Source organism: Geospiza fortis, unplaced genomic scaffold (assembly GCF_000277835.1).
Source record: "Geospiza fortis unplaced genomic scaffold, GeoFor_1.0 scaffold31, whole genome shotgun sequence".
In the NCBI taxonomy this organism is placed as follows: Eukaryota; Metazoa; Chordata; class Aves; order Passeriformes; family Thraupidae; genus Geospiza; species Geospiza fortis.
The window spans coordinates 1177483-1199529 of NW_005054483.1; the positions used below are offsets into that span (position 1 = coordinate 1177483).

The following is a 22047-nucleotide window of genomic DNA, read 5'->3' on the forward strand; positions in this document are numbered from 1 at the left end:
GGCCGGCGCTGAGGGGCGGGAGCGGGGGCTCGGTAATTGCACACGGCGCTTTCGATTATTTAGTTATTTCGTTTGCCTTGAAGGGAGAAGTGGAGTTGTTTAGCGGCTGTTTTAACTTTTGGGTTTGTTTTTTGCTGTTAGCAGTTTTCTTAAGTTGGAGGTCGAAGTGTTCAATCTGCTGAGGCCCTTTCCGTACTGAGGGAAGGGCGGGTGCGGGGGGGCGGCCCTCACGTATTCTATCAAACGTTACCGAATTCTGAGGGCAGGATTTAACCAGATCCCTTTAAAATGCCTTTTCTTTTTTTCCCCTTTGGGAAAAAAAGATGTATTTTGTTTTCCATTGCTTTATTATTTTGAGTCCCATCCGATTTTGGGCATTGGGCTTCTTCACTTTAACCCTTTAAAAAGCATTCCCTTTATCAATTTTAACGTCCTTCCTTGAAATTTTAAGCTTTCTCTCTTTTTTCTCTCTCTCTTTTTTCTTTACAGTGTTCAGTGGGAATTAAACCAGATTAAGACAATCCAGCAGATGAACACGCATTAGTGCTGATGATGCACGATTCCAGCCTCTTTCACAGCTTCCTGACAGTATATGTCTGCTCAAAGAGCTCCTTGGGGACACAGAGCACTGTTTAAAGTCAGTAGGTGTCTTTACGGTACATTATCTGCCCAGTCACCAAGTGCAGCCGTTTTGAACTATTTTTAGGGATAGAGAGAATCTTTCTCAGGAAGATTTGGGATGGCCCAGCCTCGTATCTCAGCCTACCTCCCCCCTGACATAGACCCCACCAAAGCTGCTCTGGCCTTTGGGAGGAGGGCCCTTCCTAAGCTGAATGAGGAGTTGCAGTCTCCTGAGCTGCTGACGCAGCAGCGGGCACTGATGGCTCTCTGCGATCTGGTCCACGATCCAGAAAAAGTCTACCAGGCAATAGCATTAGGTAAGTGGTCTCTTATCACTAGCTCTGACACAGTGGGGCAGGCTGAGGGGGCAACCCCACTTCACTTTCTTCCATTACTTTTTCCTTACAATATCTTCCATGATGCAAGATGCCCAGGAAAAATTTCCTGTTTGTTTTACTGTAGAAAGGTAAAGAATATTGTAAGACCATATACATGACAGTTATTATAAGAATTATCATCACTTTAGGATTCATCACTGGCTCGCTGTAAGTTTTATCAACCTCTAAATACAAAAGTAGTGCAGAATCTTTCTTTCCATAGAATCATAGAATTGTTAAGGTTGGGAAAGACCTCTGAGATTATCCAGTTCAACTGTTAACTCTGCCCTGCCATGGTCACCACTAAACCATGTCCCCAGACTTTATTCCAATTTTAGCTAATTCCTAATATAGGCTAATAAAAACCCTCACCTAATTAGTTCAAAGTTAGAACCCCTTAACCATCATCACCCACTCGCCTGGAACTTAATGACAAATTAGAAAACAAAGGAATGTAACCAAATTTATCTCACTCATCAGGACTACATTTGGCCACCACTTATTTAGAAAGCCTGGAAGAATCCTGAGTTTTCATTTTGGGGGGGAAAAAATCCCTAACCACAAGTTTATTTTTGCAATTTTTAGCAGTCTGTGGTATATCCACATAGCTCATTATGTAACACAGAAAAAAATTCTTGTTTGCTACTGCTTTTTTCTCCATTTACTTCCTTTACATTTTTTCCTCTCATGAAAGAGACTAGTCATGTTCAAAATTTATTAAGTTAGTGTTTGATGAACAGTTGATTGCCAAAGCAATGTGAGATTTTTGTTAGTTTGGGGTTGTTAGGTTTTTTGGCTCTGGTGAGTGCCATATGTGCATACACAATCATTAATGGTTCACCACATTTATTTCTGTTCAAAAAAGACAAGTGAGTGTCAATCCTGCAAAAACATGCTTTTCTAAAGACATCAATAGCTCTACTGTCTTATTTTTAGAGTTATGTCACTTTATATTTGCAGGATTAGGATTTAACTTGATAAGGAGTCAGGAGCTTGTTTGTAGCGTGACATTTTTGGCAGTAGGCCTTGAAATTTGAAAGTTTCTTCCTTACTTGAGATATGACAATGAGAATTTCACTGTCAGGACAAGCTGAAAATTCTGAGGCACTTCAAATTGTGAGATAAACGCTGAATATTGCTATTTTAAATTAATGCTGGAAGTAAGAAATGTTAAAATGAATTCTGATGTCTCGTAGGATTCTTGGATAGCCTGAAGGCTTTGCTGGTGCATGAAGACCAAACTGTCCGGCAGAAAACAACAGAAGTTCTCTCTGTAATGGCTTTGCACAGTATTGGCAGGTGGGTGCAATTCCAAAGTTTACTGAATCCTGTGGGAAGTGATGTTTCAGTGAGAAATAAGAACAGCTCCTAAGTTTTGTCAGACAGATGCAGCATAAAGAAGAGCAGTTAAGATGAAATATTTCAAATACACAGAAGTATGATTACGTTGTGTTAAATCTGTCCTCCATTGTTGTTTTTAGGGAAGGGCTAATACGAAGGGGAGTCATTTCTGCCCTCGCTGGGCTCCTGGATGATCCAGTAGATATCTGTCGGAAGAACACCCATCAGGTTTTTGACATGCTGGCAAGATTACCTGAAGGTAGGAGGTTTTAAGCAGTTAAGTATTCAAGTAGGCAACGCAGAGAGGAAATCAGGTAAATTCACCTATGCTCCAGATTTAATTTATTCAATTTCCCTTCAAACTCATATTTAAAAACAGTCTCTTGTCTATTTTTGCTCATCTTCATTTTCCTTAGTTAACTTAGGTTTTATGCAAGTTAAGGCAACCAGCTCAAGATACAGTGCACTGCATGTTTGAATTGGTATTTCAGAATCTTGCATCAAAATTTCAGTTTTTCCCTTCTGTTCAAGATGTGGATCAGCTGTTCATCACAGTGCATTAGTTTCATAAGTGTTTTAATCTGAGCATTAGTCTTAGACTTCTCTTCCAGTTGATAAAAATGACAATTAAAAAAAAAAATTCAGTAGAAATGATCAGTTAAAAGACCATGCTGTTTAAATTCATAGCAAAGTATATTGTCTGAGAAATTCAATTTCACTACTGATACTTGAAAAGAATTAAATGAATGCTTGGAGTCTTACTAACTGTACATGACTTCTAAAAAATCTAAAGATGTATTTTTACACGCAAGCAATCCTTTTTAAAGTCTTCAATAATTCCATTCATATGAAGGATATTAATATGTTGGGCTAAACAACTTTGTGAACATCAGTATGGAAAAGTCTGTAAAAGCAGCTCTGAGTAATTACTCTTGGAAAAGGTGGGTTTTTTGAGTCATGTATTCTGTTTATTTAGATTAAAAATATAATGTATCTACAGACATATGCATGCCTGTATTTAAGGGCTGGGAGATAAATCCTGGAGCAGAATTGTGTCAGTGTAGAATGGACTCACATACAGAGGGCAATTTAAAAGGAAAACGAAAAGGTGCAAAACTTTCTGCTATGAGAAAATTTGGGGAAGAATCAAGGATAACCACAAATATTTTCCAATAAGTAGTAAGAGTCACAAGGCCTGACGTAATTCATTTGACATATTACCAATACAGAAATAGTCTCTGCTTAGTAATTCAGCCCTTTTCAGCTAGCCAAGAAACTATTTTTCTCTTTGCATTCACTTCCACACCTCACATCCAGAAAATGAGGTAGGATGTTGTCCTAGGGTAACAGGTGTACCTTGGATCAGGAGGTCAGCAACTACTGCAGCCCTCCAAGCTCCATCTGTGCTGCTCTCTAGAGCTGAGGTAATTTGCAGGGCCAATAAAGCAACATGCTCTGTGCTAGACAAAAAGGAACAGAAGCTGGACATGCCCTTGGCATGAAGTGTAGCTGTTTTAACTGGGAAGTGGCCAGTGACTCCAGCTAGCTCTATGCCAGGCCACCTGGTCTTTCTCCAAAAAGGAGTAATTTAGGAAAATGTGGTTATTTTGAGAAAATCCACTTACAAGAGTATTTTTGATTCCTAAATTTAAGATGTGTACCAGTATCTTCAAGAACTGTGGGACAGTTAAAAACCAAAAGGTAGGAGAATGCACAAAGACTGGGAGAACACTGAGGAGTAACATTTCCAGAAGGAACAACAACTTAATGAAAAAAAATGGGCAGAAGAAAGACAAAAATAGATAGATATATATGTTCAGTAGAGGATAGAAAAGACAGAGAAGGACCAGCAGGAGGAGAAAATTAGGAACATTAAAGAAATTAATAGCAAAACTTCCTCTCTTTATAAAAACAATTAGTTGACATATATAATACTGATAATGTTAGTGAAAGGGTGTTATGCAATGATAAATGACCTTGGAAATAGCAACTGCAAAAATAGGTCTAGGAAAAAATATCTTTCATTATGGTGTGGTTAACCCTGGAAAGGTTTAATAATTCTTACCCATTACCTATCCTGTCATTTATGGGTACTTCATCCTTTTAGGTGAAAATTGAGGTGGAATGGATGGGGCAATGGATTTTTAAGCTTGCCAGAACCTGTTTGGAAAGAGCCCAAGAGATAATATTTCTGCTACACTGCTGACTCTTAGTGTCTCCACTCTTTCACCCTTGAAAAATCATAACTAATTGAATGTTTGGATAAGGACTCTTTAAGGATACCTTTTTCCCTTCAAAACTTGTTTTGCTGTATGGAGTGCAAATGCTGAAAGGACAGATGGCATTCTTACTGCAGCAGATGGGACATCTCTTCTGTGAATGTCATTGTTGCCCAGGTGAAGTGAAATCCCAGCTGTATTAATGCAGCTCTTTCAGGTGGCAGTGCACTGCATCACTGATAAACCTGAGAACTGAGAAAATAGATGCAAATTTATTGCATGATTTATCCAGGTGGATGACTAAGAGTCAAGGGATTTAATTTCAGCACCTGTCTTCAGCCAGCAGATTTTTTTAGTTCTAACTTTGCTATGCCTCAGTTTTCTTATACAATCAGAATTTTTATAAAGAAAACTCTCTATAAAACATAATTTATTTCAACATCTTGAATTCTTCAGAGAGAAAACAGAGTAACCATGAATTACTCAGAATACTAAAATCAAAAGCATCATAGGAATTAAATTATTAGAGAGTTAATAGCAATAAATTGCTATTCAGAAAACATGATTATGTGACCTGATTATTTATACATAATTATTTACTTATTTGTTCCTCCCCATGCCTCTGATTTTATGTCAAGTAGGAGCACAGGTGGTGCTTCACTTTTATTTCTGCTTTCCAAGATAACTTTCACTCAAGGAGGACTGGAACGGGCTGCTCTCCTTAGAAATCCCCTTTGCCCTTTGTTAAAATGTCCTAGGTTCTCCACCTCATCATCTCTAATACTTATGGTAGAATGACCTGCTTAGTTGAATAAAGATTTGGTTTTTAATATAAAGTGTCTGTTACCCTCCTGATAATTGACTCCACTTTTGGTTTTATCCAGCTTTCTTACCTGGAAGCCATGCTGCAATGAATGCTGGTGTTTTCTTGTCTCTTCTTTCACTAATCTGAATAGGCCACAGTCCATTGAAAGAAAGAGGTGAAGGAGACACAACATCTAACAGGCCATTCATTGGGCAAGGGAGCCCTGACTCACTTCCCACCTTTTCCACAATTCAGCTGGCTAATAATTGGATATTACATGTAAAAAAGCAAATTAGACTATAAATACTGCCCAATTTCCCAGGTAAATTATAGCAATTTATAATAAACAAAACTTAGAGGAACTTGTACTAGCAATTACTATATACAGATTTTAGTAAACTTGCCAAGCCAAGCAGCCTGAGTGCAAATATCCCAAGCAGGCAGCAGCTCCTCACTACAAGTGAGACCTAAAAACTCTCTGTGTGCCATGACAGATCTCTGTGCCTTTATACCTTGAAGGCACAGCCTCATTTGCTCTTTTGCCTCTGCTCTTTAGGTGTAACAGGTGGCAGGGAATGCTTAAAGGGACCCCATGTCCTCAATACAGGGATAAAATATCTTGTTCAAAATTAGGAAAACTTCACAAGCATTAACCAATCAAGTAACTGTTGTAACACTACTTAATGAACACACTACAGACACATTCAGTATCATTTGAATTATTTATTTTTGAAGTGGACAATTTAAATGTTGATGTTATTAACCATTTTGTTTTAATTTTCTTAGAGCCCTTGGCTGAGATTTCTTGCACTAATCATAGTACATAAGGGGAACAAAAGTAGAAGGTGATTTTCCAGTGTGCATGTGTGTCTGTGTCTCTGTGTACTATGTGCTTTACAGTTATCAAACATTTATTTACACACCAACTTTACACTGATGTCTTTAAGAAGTCTTTTCTATGGCAGGGGAAAGAACCAACTGACCAAAGACTTAGGTCTATATAATCCATATGAGATTTTCCAGTGTAGTCCCACAGAGCTTCTTATGCATTCAAACTTTTGCAGGAATGTTACTCCATCCAGTAGTGTTTCTTTATGAGATGAAACCTGGAGCTGAGGATTGCATCTCTTCAGTTTCCTTAACTTCACTAAACTGTAAATAATTTAAATTATTAAATTGAAATAACAAGACATTTAGTTATTGTTCATATCGCTCATCTTTAACCTTCTAATAACACATCACAGTTTAAAAATAATTTTAAAAACCAACAAAAAAAGACTTTTGAGGTTATACACTACACAATCTCCATGGCTCCTGCTTCTTGGGAAATCTGTTATAATATTACAATACCCAGAAGGTATTTGGAGCAGTGGAACAGAATTGTCCGTTGGCAACTTTCACATTCAGCAATCCAGACACTACAACAATAATTTAAAAAATTGCTTTGTGATTTATTTTTTTAATCTGTATTAAAAAAGGAACACTAACCTACTTCTTAAATATAATTTGGTTTTTCATGAAACACCACAAGATTTGGCAAAAAAAGATGTAAAAGAAGACTGTTTTGATGTATAAAACTCCTTAACAGTAGAAGAAACACCGACCTTAATTTGGCCTATTCAAAGATTCATTTCATGTAGTTTTGCTGCATATTTGAAGCCAGAAAGAGCAGAAAGAGCTGCTAGTCAGTTAGGAACTCACAAAACAGTTGCGCACCAACAATTCCTTTAATAGGCAAAGTGTCCATGAGAAACAGTAAAGTAAAGCAGAGGTGTATACATAGTATATGCTGAGAGTCATGTGCATGTGCATACATGATGGATGTGTACATACTCTTGACTGTGGATACCAATAGTGTGGGTGCATGCCCACTCTCTACAGATTTAAGAAGTATTTTGCTTAAACTCTCTCATTCAATAGCTTCTGGTTTGAACTAGCTTTTCTCCCCAACACAAGCATTCTGCTCTCCACCCTGCAAACAAGTTCATCTGTCACTCACCAGATTTATATTTTTATGTCAATAAAATTTTAGGACAACTGGATGAAGAGTCATTTCTTACACAGAACATGATAACACTCCCACTGTAGGAAATGGAATGAGACAAATGGAATAAAAGTGCAGTGACTGTGGTGAAACATCTCCACAGAGTTTGGCCTCAATCTCTTTTTTGTTTTTGTTTGGGGTTTTTGAGTTTTTGGTTGGGTTTTTTTTTCACTTGGGGTGTTTGGTTTTCTTGGAGAGGAGGCTCTCACTCTCCAGAACATATATTTGGGGAAAATTATGTAGCAGGTTAAGGGGGCATAAGAGGAACTGTGTTCATATATCAGATTTCCCCATTTTCTCTCCTTGGGCTATTAAGCATTGCCCAATTTTTTTCCACCGAAGTGGAAGAAGTTAGCCCCTTTTTTATCACTCCAGGAAAACAGATTAAACACAAGGATTCTTAGCAGAGGCCAATGTATTTGAGATTGTTCTGAATGATGACATCTGTCACTGCATCAAACACAAACTGTATGTTACTGGTATCAGTGGCACAGGTGAAGTGTGAGTAGATCTCCTTGGTCTCCTTGTTGCGGTTCAAGTCCTCAAACTGCCGTTGGATGTAGACTGCTGCCTCCTCGTACGTGTTTTGGCCTTTGTATTCAGGAAAGCAGACTGTTAAGGGGATGCGTCGGATTTTTTCTGCCAGCAGATCTTTCTTATTCAAAAAAAGGATGAGGGAAGTGTTGATAAACCAGTTGTTGTTGCAGATGGAATCAAACAGACGCAAACTTTCTGCCATTCGACTCTGTAGGGGAGGAAACAACAGTGTCAGCAATAGTGCTTCAGCAGAACTGTGGAAAGCTCACAGCTCTGTCTGCTGCCCTGAGCAGGTGAACTCCATTTAAGAGCAATTGAGCATGACCACCACAATTATGTTTGGAAATTAAAATCCAATGCTGCTATAGACTGAAAGAAGAGAGGTCTGTTAAAAATCAGCAGCTGTCTTGAATGTTCCTGGGGTATTGCTGCCACTGTGACATTTACACTGATGCAGCTGGAGCTGTCCATGGTACCCGGCTCTTGGGAGGCTGTGTTTATTGCTTGGTTTACACCTATAAGTAGGTGTAAATAAATGTAATGTTTTGAATAGGAAATATTATAGATTATTAAAAGATATATCACTCAAGTATTATCAGAAGTTGATACAGAAAATGTCTTAATCAGGCTTTTTTAGCAAGGTCATTATTTTTTTCCAGCCTGCTTAGGTTTCAGAAAATGTTATGCATACATCATGAGTCATGGGAGTGATCCAGGGTAAGTGAACAGCAGGGATTTGGGATGTCAAAAACCAAGGGTATATTTGGTTTACAAGACTATTTGCAAATATGTATGTGTTCCATTTGTCTGGCTTGTCTTCAGAGGGGATGAAAATAATTGGAGTCTGGGCATTTTTGTTGTTGTTTAACTGTGAAGTATTCTGGCCAGTTCTCCAGTTTGGAAAGAACAAACAGTGGAGGAAAGAGGATGAGTTTGGTTTTAATTAGAAATAAAGTATTTCTAATATAAATTCTAAATTCTCCTGAAATTCATATCAGTTGTGTCTAGTGCATCTCCCTTGACTTTAGGAGTCACCTGGTGAGAGGAAGAGAGAATAATCATGCACTGTTTATTACACAAAAATTAATATGAAAAATATCATTTATTTAAAATTTACTTTTTATGTGGTTTTATTTGGAAATTAAATATATTGTATTGTTATTATTTCAAAGGAAATCTGCAACAGTTTTGTTCATTATTGTTGCACTAAAGCTGTACACTGAAAAGATGCCTCTTAAAAATGCATAGTTACTGAAATAGGAGCAGACTGATTTACATAAGTTTTTCCAATTACCTCTTACACTTTCCTCACTTTGTGTTATTACTCCTTTTCATTTGCTAAGGGTTGACTTGTTCAGAATTGCATCCTGTGTTCTGTGAGTTCCACGGAGGCTCTGCTGTAGCTCTGTGTTTGCAGTGCAAGCCGGGCTGGTGCCATTGCTGGTCATTCCCAAAGCCCCAGGAGCGCCAGCAAGGCTGGCACTGCTGCGGCAGCCAGGGGCAAAGCTGACTCACCAGCCTCTCGAGGCACACTGAAACACAAGCTCATCAGACAGTTCTGATTTGGGGCTGTTTGTTTACCTCTTCCTTTGTAAGGTGGGGTCATCTGACACTCCAGCCTAGTTTAAATATCAACAGATTTATAGGTGTAAAAACATAGCTTTAAAAATATGTTTGTGCATTTCTTTTCACAGTGCAAATACTGACACAACAGATAATCTCCTGAAACATCATAGATCTGTTTTCAAATACTCCAGATTTCCTTTCCTGATTTTGTAGCTGATAAATAACCAAGCAAGAAATTTTTATCTCAGTCAAAATGCTTTTGCTACTAATAGTCTGAAAAAAATCTTTTAGAGCTAGTATAGCTTTTTGGCCAACTCTCAGAACAATCATACCAACAGGATATTGCATTTTAAGAGGTTTGTGTTCATTACTGTATTTTGTAGTGAATCATAACACTGTCTCTCTACTACCAAATCCTCCATTGGAATCTGTAATCCAAGAACAAAAGCAGAGAGTTAAAACCCTTCCATAAACTGGGAGATGTTATGAACACGTACAAGAGGACAGACAGTTTTAAATTACTGTAAACTTGGTGATCTCTTGTGGGATGTAATGAAAATATTAGTAAATTGTTGATCTTGACACCTAAGAAATTTCTTCTTCAGTGTAGTATTTTAATATTGGCTCAACATCTGAAATTCATAATATCCTTAACTAAACTGAATACCATTTCTTTTAGTTGAAAAGCAAGTAAGCCAACCAAGAATCATTTCTAACAAAGATGCAGGTGATATTATGCCATTGCTAGGCTGTGGTTGCATGGTATAAATGTGTAATATACCTTGGGAAATGAACCCCCCAAATCCAGGTCATGATTTTAATAGCCAAAGAAGGTAAATGTATCAATGAACAATGAGGAAATGTATCAGAAAGGAAAATCCAAGTCTTGAAATCTTACAGTCATACAGTGGTTCAGGCTGGAAGGGAGCTTAAATACCATCTAGCTCCAAATGTCCTGTCATGGCCATGGACACCTGGCCTTGAACACTTCCAGGGATGGAGCATCCAAATATTCTCTGGGCAACTTGTACCATTGTCTCCCCATTCTCACAGGGAAGAGTTTCTTATTAATACCTAATCTGAATCTACTGTCCTCCAGTTTGAAGCAATTCCCCCTTGTCCTGTCACTGCAGGCCTTTTATTTAGTCTCTCTCCGTCTTTCTTGTAGGTTCCTTTCCTGTACTGGAAGGCCACAGTGAGGTCACCCTAACCCTTGTCTTCTCCAGGCTGAACAATCCAGTTTTTCTCAGCCTTTCCTTACAGGAGAGGTGCTCCATCCCTCTAATCAACTTGGTGGCCCTCCTCTGGACTCACTCCAACTCTGGACTCACTCTGTTCTTCCTGCTGGGACCCCAGGGCTGCAGGCAGCTCTGCAGGTGGGGTCTCGCCTCAGAGGGGCAGAATCCTGCCCTCCCCTGCTGCCCACGCTGGGGCTCAGCCCAGCACAGGGAGGTTTCTGTGTCCCTGCACACACGGACAGGGCAGGGCCAGCCCTCACCCACCAGCATCCCTGAGTCCTTCTCCCCAGCACTGCTCCATCTCCTCATCCCACATGATTTCTTGCCATATCTTAAGTGATAAATCCACAGTTCTAAGGTCGAGGCTGACACTAAACATACATGGTATATTCACTCATCTACTCCCAGAAAAACAGGCTCATTTCTGCTTTTGACAATATTGTAAAACTACTTCACATATCATAGGGAAAGTGAACTTGAGAGGGTTATGGCTTATTATAATAAAAATAGAAGAAATTGTTGTATGACTCCCAAAGGTGTCATAAAACAGTAAAATGATGGTAGGCATTCTTCTCTGCAGTGTCTTTTCCAGTTCTGGAATCCTGAAGGGAGTACATAGCCAGGTGGTCAGAAAAAAATGTGCTGCTGTAATTTTATAATTATACACAAGCTGGGGTATAAGCAAGATAATGCCAGTGCCTTACCCAGATGGCCTTGTTGGGGGCTAATTGCAAATTCTTCTCGGAGCATAAGAACAAGAAGTTGGTTGCTTAAGGGAAAGAACATGCTAAGGAACAGATGGCTGCTTTTATGCTTCCAATAGTTTGCAGAGGCACAAGAATCCCTGGTCATCCTCTGGAACAGTGGAGGTGTGCTTAGCAGGAAAGAGTTCTGAACAAGTAAGCATTTTCAAAAGGGAAGACCCAGTTATCAAGATAGCAAGTAATTAAAAGAACGGAGTTTGTAAATGGAGCCAAATTGTAATGTAGTATCTCCTTTCAGCTTTCACATTAAAGCTTTCTAGTCACAGCTGGGAGAGCTTTGAAATTAAAAATGAAAAATTATGAAGAGAGAAACTATCACAAATAGGGGAATCAACTGTCATTTGTATTAAAAGCTTAAGGGCTTCATCTTTCAGTCATTATATCTCTTTCATCATAATTATTTTAAAACTGGGAGGTACTTGGGGATTTGAAGACCCTAACAAAACCAAGTAAAATTTTTCTTGTGTAAGCCATAAACAATAATGAATAAAATTTGTTCAGGAATAGTAATATTTACTTTCTAGAAAAGTTAGAAAATCTTTAAATGTCAGTAAATCTTGGAATAACCAGTGGAAGCTATTGCCATTTTCCTGTAGAGGCTTTCCTTGCAATAGTGGCTGACATTTAGCATATGCTGGTAGCTATGAGCTATTTCACAAAATGGCATGAAACTCTCTATTTCAAATACCTTCTTTAGAGATCCATGACTTAAAATCTTCTGAAGAAAGCAGATGAAGCTAAAGTATTTGAAGAAGGGGTAGTGGGGTAAAAAGGTAATTGAATCAGTTGGATGTTTTTCCTTAAGTTTAATAGACAAAAAAAAAAAAAAATCCATTTTGAAATAAGGACAGTCTACAAAACAAATGAAGGAAATACCATTGCCCAGGACACTCATAGTCAAAGTAGTTCAGGAATTCAAACAATGCTTGAGTAAAAGCAGAGGGAAAACAGAAGAATTTCACAAACAAAAATACAGAAAGCAAGTGATAGCTTGGACAAATACAAAGAGACACTCTTGTAAAAAAGACTACAATGAGTGCTACTTGAAATGTCCTTCCTGTCCTTCAGTCAGGCAGTCCTGACTGAGTGCTGGGTAAGAGGCATACAAAACTATTGTATGATTCATCTTTTGTTCAAAGGAAGAAGACTTCTACAAGGATGTATATGCTCAGGTCGCTGCTGGACAAAATGGGGAAAAATATGATAATTTAATGAGTTTTTAAAAATTTATTTCATCTAAAAATCCAAAAGAAGAAACTATCAGTTGGAGAGAAGTAAATAAACTTAATCCGACACCTCTCAAAGAAATTAAGAACTCCACTGAGGTAGAATTAAACTGGGATAAAACTCTTTACCTGGGTTGTCCTGTATATATCTGTTTCTAGCCTTGGCATTTCCCAGGAGGGATGGGGAAAGCAATAAGGATTTGACTAGACAAAATTGTTTTGGTTTCTAAACTTTTTCTTCCCAATCCAAGGAGCCCAAAATTCTCCTGGAAAATGTTGGAATTCTAAACTGTCAAAATTAGAAGAGGTGACATAGAAAAGTAAGCCCCACTGTGAATTCACTAAGAAGTGTTCTTAAGACACTTAGCAGCTTAACTTATTCTGCCAGCAGACAAACTCATTATCCCATCACCCAAACAATTTATTACGTTGGTCTGAAACCACTGCAGGAAATCCTGCTCAGTCACGTTGTAAACAAAACAGGCAGCAGCTCGGGCTAATTAAAAGCAGCAATGTCAATATAGCACCTATCACACAGATCCATGCATGCACATGCCACCTATTTATGTCCTTCCTACCAAAATGCCTTTCAGTATCCTGCATGTGGGAGGACTGTGAAGTGTAGAAAGGTGAAAACCTAACACGGTATGTTAGTTTATGTCACCACAATGAAGGGAAATTGAAAGGGATGGTAAAAGGTTTTATATTGTGGGGATATTGAATCTCTAGTATGAAATGAGCTTATAGAAGGCTGACAAACATATGTATTATAAAGTGGAACCCTGAAGAAATTTTGTGTGATTTGGTAGGGAGATATCTATTTATATTATGAAGGCAAAGAAATTTATTAAGCCTGAAACAAGTTTGTTTTGAATTTTTTTAAAATCAGATTCATTCTCAAATCAAGAGGAAACTATATATAAGCAAGCAAAATTTGTAAGCTACCATATTAATCGTCCTTTATTTTAGAGGTAATGTCCTGTAATTGTTCATACTTACAGTTTTTACATGCAAATGTAGAACTGGTAGAGGAGGCAGTAGTCAGTGTTTGATACCTCTTTTTCAGAGAAGCAAGAGAAAAAAGACCTTATAAAGTGGTAGTGCAGCCTACTGTGTCCCATGATGGTTTCCTGTTGAATATTGCTATTGTCTTTACACAGAACTCTGTAGATGATAACTGAATCTGGCAGTGTGAATGAGAATTACAAGAGGACCTTTAGGCTTGGCTATTGTATGAGATGACAATGAACAACATCATGAATATTTTATCATGTATGTTCTCTGTGACTGAGAAAACCCTGCAGTGTTACTAAGGCTTACTGTGGACTAAACCAGACAAAGCAGATTTCATTGGGAATATTACTTTAACAGAGTCCTGAACATTTGTCTTTGAAAATTAATCCCTGACACTTCTCAGGCCTGCAGCAAGTCATGTCTTAGCAGTGCATGCTCAGTTAAACATTGGTATGTAGTTGTTACATATGAGTAATACTTGTGCCAGTGACAGACTGGGGTAAAGCAATCTTTAATGCTATCTATCAAAATTATTTTATATTCCTAGATCAGAAACAATGCAGAATTGTTAATCCTACTAAGTAGAGTCTGACACCAAGCTATGGTTGTAGTGAAGGAAGCAGAGCAGAGAAAGAAGTTTGCTTAAATTTCCTGACTGGAGGATTAGATTTTGAGCCAGGGGATTTCCAAGCAAAGGAGCAGGACAACAGGTGCTTCTGCTAGCACCTATAAATTAAAGGGAATTTAAAGAAAGGATACATAGAAAACTCTTAGAAGAACAGTGGAAAAGGTTACTGAGTTCAAGGGTCAGAAAGGGTGGGACATTCATCATTCCATAGAAATGCTAGAAGATCCAGATAAAGGCTACTCCTATATGTCTGGCCAGAGTATTAGAGGCTGTTCCACAAACAAGAAAAGGGGCAAAATTGAAATGGAGAAGTACTCATAGACTGATTTATTGCTTGTGACTAGCTATACATATCTTTTAAGTAAGCTGAAATACAGGAAAATTATATTTAGAAGTCACAAAATGGGCTTGTGATAGGTGCTATATTTATCATTACCCATAAGAGAATTGCAAGTCCAGAGGAAAGTTCTAGAAAAAGGTATGATCAAGAAAATAGAAATATAGGGCAGTCAATAGTGGTCCTGTGCCTGACAGAACAGCTACACAAGTCAACATTTCTGGGAAGCAGTAATAGGGATAGATTGGCAAAAGTAATGCTGCTGCAGCTGACAAAAGAAACTTAATGTCCCAATGGGCCAGCATAATAAAACCTGCACATTTCCCAGCCAGTGTCCAGCCAGGGCAGTGCTGCCAGGCCTGCAGTAAAAGTACCCAAGAGAATCACAAAATGGGCAGATAGCTTGGATTTTATCCCTAAGGGAGAGCTTGGTGTGTTTCAGTTGCTCAGCAAACAACTGTTAACACTCTGCTTTTACTGCCCCAAAGTCAGCAAAGTTTCATGCTACAGAAGCCTCTGGCTGCTGCCTTATGAGTGCATGGGCTCTGCTCCTCTTGGATCACTTTGGGACACAAGCAGTACTAAGAGGGCAAATATCCCATAAAGGGAATAGAAAAATAAATCTCCAGGGGCTTTCACAGTGCCAGCAAATTAAGATTTCCTGAGTACAAATTAGGATCTTCATGTCATTCTAAGAAGTAAATTTGCAGCATACAATACTTATGTTTGCTTTGGGGGGGGTGGAGTTTTTTAAGCATTGTACAGTATCCCAGGTGAGCTGCATATTTCTGGAGGTTAGCAAAAAACTAGCTTAAAAACATTTTCTTGGTAAAAGCATATTCATTTAAAATGTCACCGTTCTTGAAAATATATTCAAAGTGTCATTAAAATTCATATTTCAATTGTAAATATCTGGGTGGTTTATCCTTAGATTGAGCTTTTTATATGGTAATAGAGTCCAGCTTTTCTATTCCTGGTAATAATTATTTGCTTTCAACACTTACTCAGTGTTTTCAAGTGGGGTGGGTTTTTTGGTTTTGTTTTCTTCCAGATCTTTAGATTGCTTACTTAGCTCAAAGGCAAAAGGAACATTTCAAGCATATATTCCACACAGCTAAAATATTGCAGAGTTTTACACGTAAAGTGGTCCAGTGGTCCTTGTTTGAGACCCTTAAGCTTACTGTCAGCCTTCTGTGTCTAGACATTGATAGAATCCCAGAATGGTTTAGGTTGAAAGGGACATTTAAGGTCACCTAGTTCAGCTCCTGCCATGGCAGAGACACACTCTGCTAGACCAGGTTGCTCAGAGCCCCATCCAGCCTGGCCTTGGGACCCTTCCAGGAATGGGGCATCCACAGCTTCTCCAGGCAACCTGTCCCTGGGCCTCACCACCCTCATAGTTAATAATGTCATCCTAATTTCCAGTCTGGACCTACCCAGAAGACAGAACTTAACTCTGCAGTGACCTTCAAGGAGAGGCTGAGGGAGCTGAGCTGGTTTGGGCTGGCAAAGAAGAGGCCAAAGGGTGACAGCCTACAATTACTTGAAGTAAAGGTGACACAGAACTCTTCCCAGCAGTATTAGAGCAAAGAATAAGCAGCAATGAACATGAATTGAAGTTTGGGAGGTTCAGATTAGATGTTAGGTTTTCTCTAGAAGACCAGCACAGCTCTGCAACAATTTGTTGAGTTTTGTGAAATCTACATCCATAGAGGATTTTCACTCAACTAACTGATAAAGCCATAGCTGGCCTGATTTACTGTTGGCAGTAGTCCAGACCTTTAGGGATCACATCCAGCCTACATTTCTGTAATTCCATGCAATGTGAAAACATATTTACAGTTGATGCATAAATAAGAAGTCAATTTCACACACCAAGTTCTGAGCAGGTCTCAAACTTTGCCTCCCAAAGAGATGAATTCAAGCACAAGGGCTGTTCTTTGATGGAAAGAGTCACTATCCTGTTGTTGAGGAAGGATGAAAAGGAAATAGTTAATGAATGGAGTTGTGACCTTTCTGGAATATCCAGGGTTTACTCTTTTCTGTTCTTTGGTGCTCTCTGGTCCTTGGAATAGCCCTTAAGGTATTGAAATAGTGCAGAAATCTGCAAGAGGACTACACAGGAACTCAAAAGTGAAAAGAGAAATGTTTATTCACTCTTTCAGGCTACTGACTAACCTACTTTTGTATAGTTTATTCATAACCCAAGCTTTTGCTGATATTGTCTGTGTAAAGAAAGAATGCTTTTCATTGCACCTTCTTTGAAATGGGCATTTTTCTAATACATTGCAGGGTGGGAAAGGGTATTAATAGGGTGATATTGCTTTCTGACAATTGTCTTAATTGAAGTAAAACAATATCTTGACTACATAAAAGGAAATTAATATTTCTTTTTTAAATGGCATGAGGACAGATTGCAAAATCTCGTGCCTGTGAATGCCCTTTCTCTGGAGAAAATATCCAGATGATATAAAGAAAAGAGTGCTTATCAAATGAGTAGGTTTTCATTTCAACACACTCAAGCCCAGCTTTCAAACAAGACTCCCTGGATCTTTATGAAAGATGTAAGATGAGGAATCATTTGTAGCATTAAGAAACAGAGAAAACCAGCAAGAATTATCATAAGCATGGAATGACTATCATATGAATTTAAATAAACTAGTTCTTTTCAATCTGGAAAAATAAATAGCTGAGAGAGAACATGTCCGAGCTCATAAAACCATGAATGGTATGGAAATGTTGAATAGTGGATTAGTTTTTCATCATTTCTTACAATGCAAGAAGTAAGAAACATCAAATTCATTTATCTGACAGCAGACAAGTATTCCTTCCATACAGTGCATAATTAAATGTAAAACTCTGTCATGAGATGTTAGAGAATCATAATGATAATAGTAAAAGTCAAAAAATGTAATTGCATTCAAGAAGCAATTAAATTAAAAGGGCACTTAAACAAAGAGATGTTGATGCAATCTGCTGTTCAGTTACCTGGGAGGGTAAATTGCAGGAAATATCAGTGTATGCTTGATCTGTTCCATAATTTTCCTAAATGTCCATTGTTGCCCACAGTCAGACACAGACTGCTGCAGGTACTGGCTGTGACCTAGTACAGCTGCTCTGTGTGTTTTGGCTGTCAGAACAGCTCATCCTTGGGGAGAAATCAGTTGTTTATTTCCCTGTTGGTGAAAATTTCTCCTTTATGTAACCCGTGTGAAATAGCTTCAGTTCCCAGGCAATTTTGCCTTTCCCATTAGTCTTGCCCGGCTTAGGAAAAGTTTGTTTCACACACTTCACTATCACTTGAAGCAGTGAATGTTTCTCATTGGAAGGTTGGCAAAGGCTCTTGGCACTAGAAGTACTGACCTCTAGTAATTTGCATTGTCCAATGCTGGAGTGTTTAAATGACAGAAAGACAGACAAACAGACAAAGAAAGAAAGAAAGAAAGTGAGAGAGACTGGTTCACATTGATGCTGAACCAGTTTTCATCAGAAGAAGTTGGCTAGTTGTTTCATTCTTCAGTAGTATCTGAACAATAAAAGCAGCCTATTACACACCAAAAAAGGTAAATGGCCCTTTATACCGAGAAATTCACTGCAGGAGAAAAAAGTCTCACAAACCCTGAGATCATTTCTCAGACTGTGGGACATGTGGAGAGGGATGCATCTTCCCCTCACAGCAGCTGAAATTCTTGCAGGAGACTGGCTTCTTGTTTTATTGCACCTTTGAAGATATTTTGGGTAGGATGCTTACAGAGTTTAGCACAGCAAGAGCTCTGGTGGGAACAACAGCTGCATTCCCTTTGTAGCCTGTCCATGTTGCAGGATTAAGGTAGCAGGAGCAAGTGGGTATTTTTAGCACCCTTGCACGTAATTCTAACAAAGTTCTTCCCATTGTGGGGGTTCTGAGGTTGCCTCCTACTAACCTGGAAGAAACAAAGGCTGAGGGGCACAAAGGTCAGTGTTCAGAGTCAAGAATGAAAAGGCAAGAGGAAGAAAGCTGAAGGGAAACTGCAAAGCAGCCTCAAGCAGAGGGTCTGAATCTGGGTCTGATCTTGGCTTTTTTTGCATGAGCTGACAAAAGTACTAAGAGTGCAAAACCATCATGTTTGGCATCATGGAGAATCTTGTCTTCACTTTCAATAAATTCTTCTGGTTTAAGGAACATTAGTGGGATTTAGAACAAATCAGTTTCAAGAGATAATTTCTATGAAGTTATTTCAGAGCAATTGGAGAAGAATGAAAGAAATGGTGATGTATGCTGTAAAAATGCTTTTCTCATATTTGAGATGGAAATTCTAATCTGTTGGGCTACGGACAAAGAAGTAAAACTAATTTTGTTCAATCAGGACTGTATTTAAGAAAACCTCAGACGCCCTGATGTTGTGGTCTCAGGTTACAGGAACACATTTTCTCTTCACTGAGCTTTGTCTCATTCAACTTGCAAGATGGACAATGTCCTGTGATAGCCAATATTTGTCTTTAGAGTCACAACTCAATTTATAGATTCATGCTTTACTATAGACTTGCTGTTTATGAGCTGCTCAAAAACCAGAATTACTGGTTTCTTCATAAGCTTATAATTATTGTATCTGAATATTTCATTGACTACATTTGTTTCCACAGCATGTTGTCAGATCAAGAGGTGCTGTTGAAAGGAACTTATAAATAGGGAATGAAACAATCTATACAATGAGAAATTATAGGGAAGAAACAATCTGTACAATGAGAAATTATAGTTAGAAGGAACCCAGTAATTCTAGACACCCAATCTGATTTTCTAGAACATAAGTTTTCAGCACATATATTAATGTATTGAACAAAGATTAATAGGTTTTTCAAGATATCAGGTATATCTGGTATAGCTCTGAATAATCAGACCTACTAAAAATCAAATCAAAGCGTCTCAAATTAGGTTCCTTAGAGAAAAGTAAGGAAGAATGTGGGATTACCTAATAAAATTGTCATTTAATAAACACATTTGGAACTAAAAAGGAACATGGACCTATGCCAGGTTCTAGTATAGTTTTCAGTAGTGTTCCACTGCTTTAGCCACATTAACTTTCTGCTTTCCTGTAACCCTGTGTTCCATTCATTTCACATTTTCCTCCCTCTGCTAGAGATGACGGCAGTGTTCCTGCAGTTAACAGTCTTATTTATCACATGAGCCCCCATTAATCATAGAAAAATCATTGCATTCATTGAAAGAGGCATAAAATCTGTGGGAAAAACCCATCATCAATATAAAGTTGGAATCAAAATATACACAAACAAGACAGTCAAAATAAGGTTACAACAACATTCTCCCATTTACCAACTCTTGATTGTTTGAGCACTTAAACTCCTCTCCACCTCATCCTCAACCCACAATGCTTCACAATTCAAACTTACTCCCAACCTCCTCACTCTTCCAGTGCTGTTTCCTCCTCTGACTTGTACCTTCCAGATGAGAAACAGTGCTTATATAATTTTGTACCATTAGAGGCTGAGCAGATCTCCATAATAATGGTTTGTTCCATTCATATTAGCACAGAAATTTGCACAGTTGAAAATAATTCAAACTTGCAAAGGAATTGGGAAAAAATTCATCACCTCTGAGACCCTGGCTGTGCCATCTGAAATATAAAGATCTTGTTAAAATAATGAAATTCTTAATTGTTTTTCTTTTATAATAATGGTTGAAAATATTTTTCCCGGCAAATGAATCCTTTTTTAAAAATCACCATACATTTCATCATTTGCAGAAAGGCAGATTTATTGTCTTCTGTCCCCAGCTTCCTCATCACTAGTTTAGTGCACTAAGAGTCATTTTGGTGTATTTAAGGGTCTCTCTAGGTATCAGAGAAAGAATCTGAGAAAGAATTCTGGCTGTGGCTACTTCTAAATGGATCCTCTTGTATTCTAAAATTCCTTCTCTCCTACACTGGGGAAAAGCTCTTGTGGTACTTTAATCCTAGAATTTGCAGTGCTAGAAGATAGAGCTGTGCCTTTTGTACACCCATCACCAAATTTTATTGTTGATTGTGTGTGTGAATTACAGTGAGACCAGATTGTTTTTCCTTAAACTGTGGGATTCCATACATCTAACACATCACAATATTTATCTTGCCATCTAATAATTCCAGCTGAAATTGATAGCTGAGATCAAGAGGGGTGTCAGATGTGCTGAGACTGAGTTACACAAGGAGGTGTCTCGTGGGACTCTCCTCTCTCAGGAGACAATAGAAACAGCATTATTGGCTTATTGCAAAAACATTCCCACGTCACTCGAGCTGCTTCTTGTGGGATCACAGGGGGAATCACAGGAAGTGCTGGTGGAGTAATGACAAGTTGGATAACAGAATAGAGCAACAGGAAAGGAAAAAAGAGAAGCTATTTGAACATTTGATTATTTCTGATATTACAGAACTTTTTTTTAAAATGTTTACTAACATTTTTTGTTAATACTAACTTTTTTTTAAAATGTTTACTCCATGTGAGAAACAATGCAGTAGCCTTGGCAGCCTGCCTGATGTCTTTGCAACGAATCAACTTCTAGTGTTGTCTCTGTAAAATAATTCCTGTCTGGTTGGGGGACTCTTAATTAATGCATCTAGGATTGAATCAAGAAAGGGCCATTCTGAGAATTACTTATAACAGAGGAAACAAGGAGGAAAACTAACCAAGTTACCAGCTTTTGCAGGCTGGAAAGAATTTCATTTATTTGCAAGGCTGCTTATCACTTGTCCATTTCTCAGATTTCTTAAGGAACTAAACCCTAACCCTAGACTGATTTTCTATTCAATCCATTAAAAGGGTAAAAGCTCTTGGGTTGTGTACTCTTTCCTATTTGCAACTTAGTGTTTAAATATTAGGTCAGAAATACTGTAATTAATTATGTACCCAGTTATAACAAAAAATTATTTTGCTCCAGTGACTCCTGAATCTGTCCTAAGCACAGAGAGAGAACCCAAGATGCCTTCTCCTCCAACTTCTGTTTTCCACTGCATTCATTTCAAGTCCCTCTTCAGGTTTCCATGGAAATAGCACAGAAGTGTGCTTATATTCTTGGCATTAAAATATTCATAAAAAGGGATAAAGAGATGGTTTAAATGACAGATGCTGTATTGCTGAAGCAGGCAGTCAAATTTAGGGTTCTTGTCTGTAAATGATCATGTGTGTAAGCGAATGCATTCTGGAGAGAACAGGCCCAGAATAAATTCCTCACAGTGGTAGGAGAAGGGATAGGCAGGACAAACCTGACCTGCAGAGAAGGCAGGAATGGAATGCAAGATTTCCCAGAACAATGCAAAATAAAATGCTGCTAAGATTTTGCTATTAGAAGTTGAACCCT

The 22047-nt window shown here is 38.3% G+C and overlaps 2 protein-coding genes across 2 annotated transcripts in view; one reads left to right on the top strand and one right to left on the bottom strand.

Annotated features, from left to right (window-relative positions):
• Window positions 1-739: 739 nt before the first annotated feature.
• RSPH14 (radial spoke head 14 homolog) overlaps window positions 740-22047 on the top strand; it is a 72008-nt gene continuing 50700 nt past the window's right edge. Inside the window, exons 1-3 of the mRNA XM_005428461.1 lie at window positions 740-938; window positions 2195-2297; window positions 2480-2598. Coding sequence (XP_005428518.1) covers window positions 740-938; window positions 2195-2297; window positions 2480-2598 — 421 coding nt within the window. The remainder of the gene's footprint in view (window positions 939-2194; window positions 2298-2479; window positions 2599-22047) is intronic.
• Window positions 6067-22047, bottom strand: part of GNAZ (G protein subunit alpha z) — a 50732-nt gene continuing 34751 nt past the window's right edge. The window contains exon 3 of the mRNA XM_005428436.2: window positions 6067-8152. Within this exon, the coding sequence (XP_005428493.1) occupies window positions 7808-8152 (345 nt within the window). The 3' untranslated portion in view covers window positions 6067-7807. The remainder of the gene's footprint in view (window positions 8153-22047) is intronic.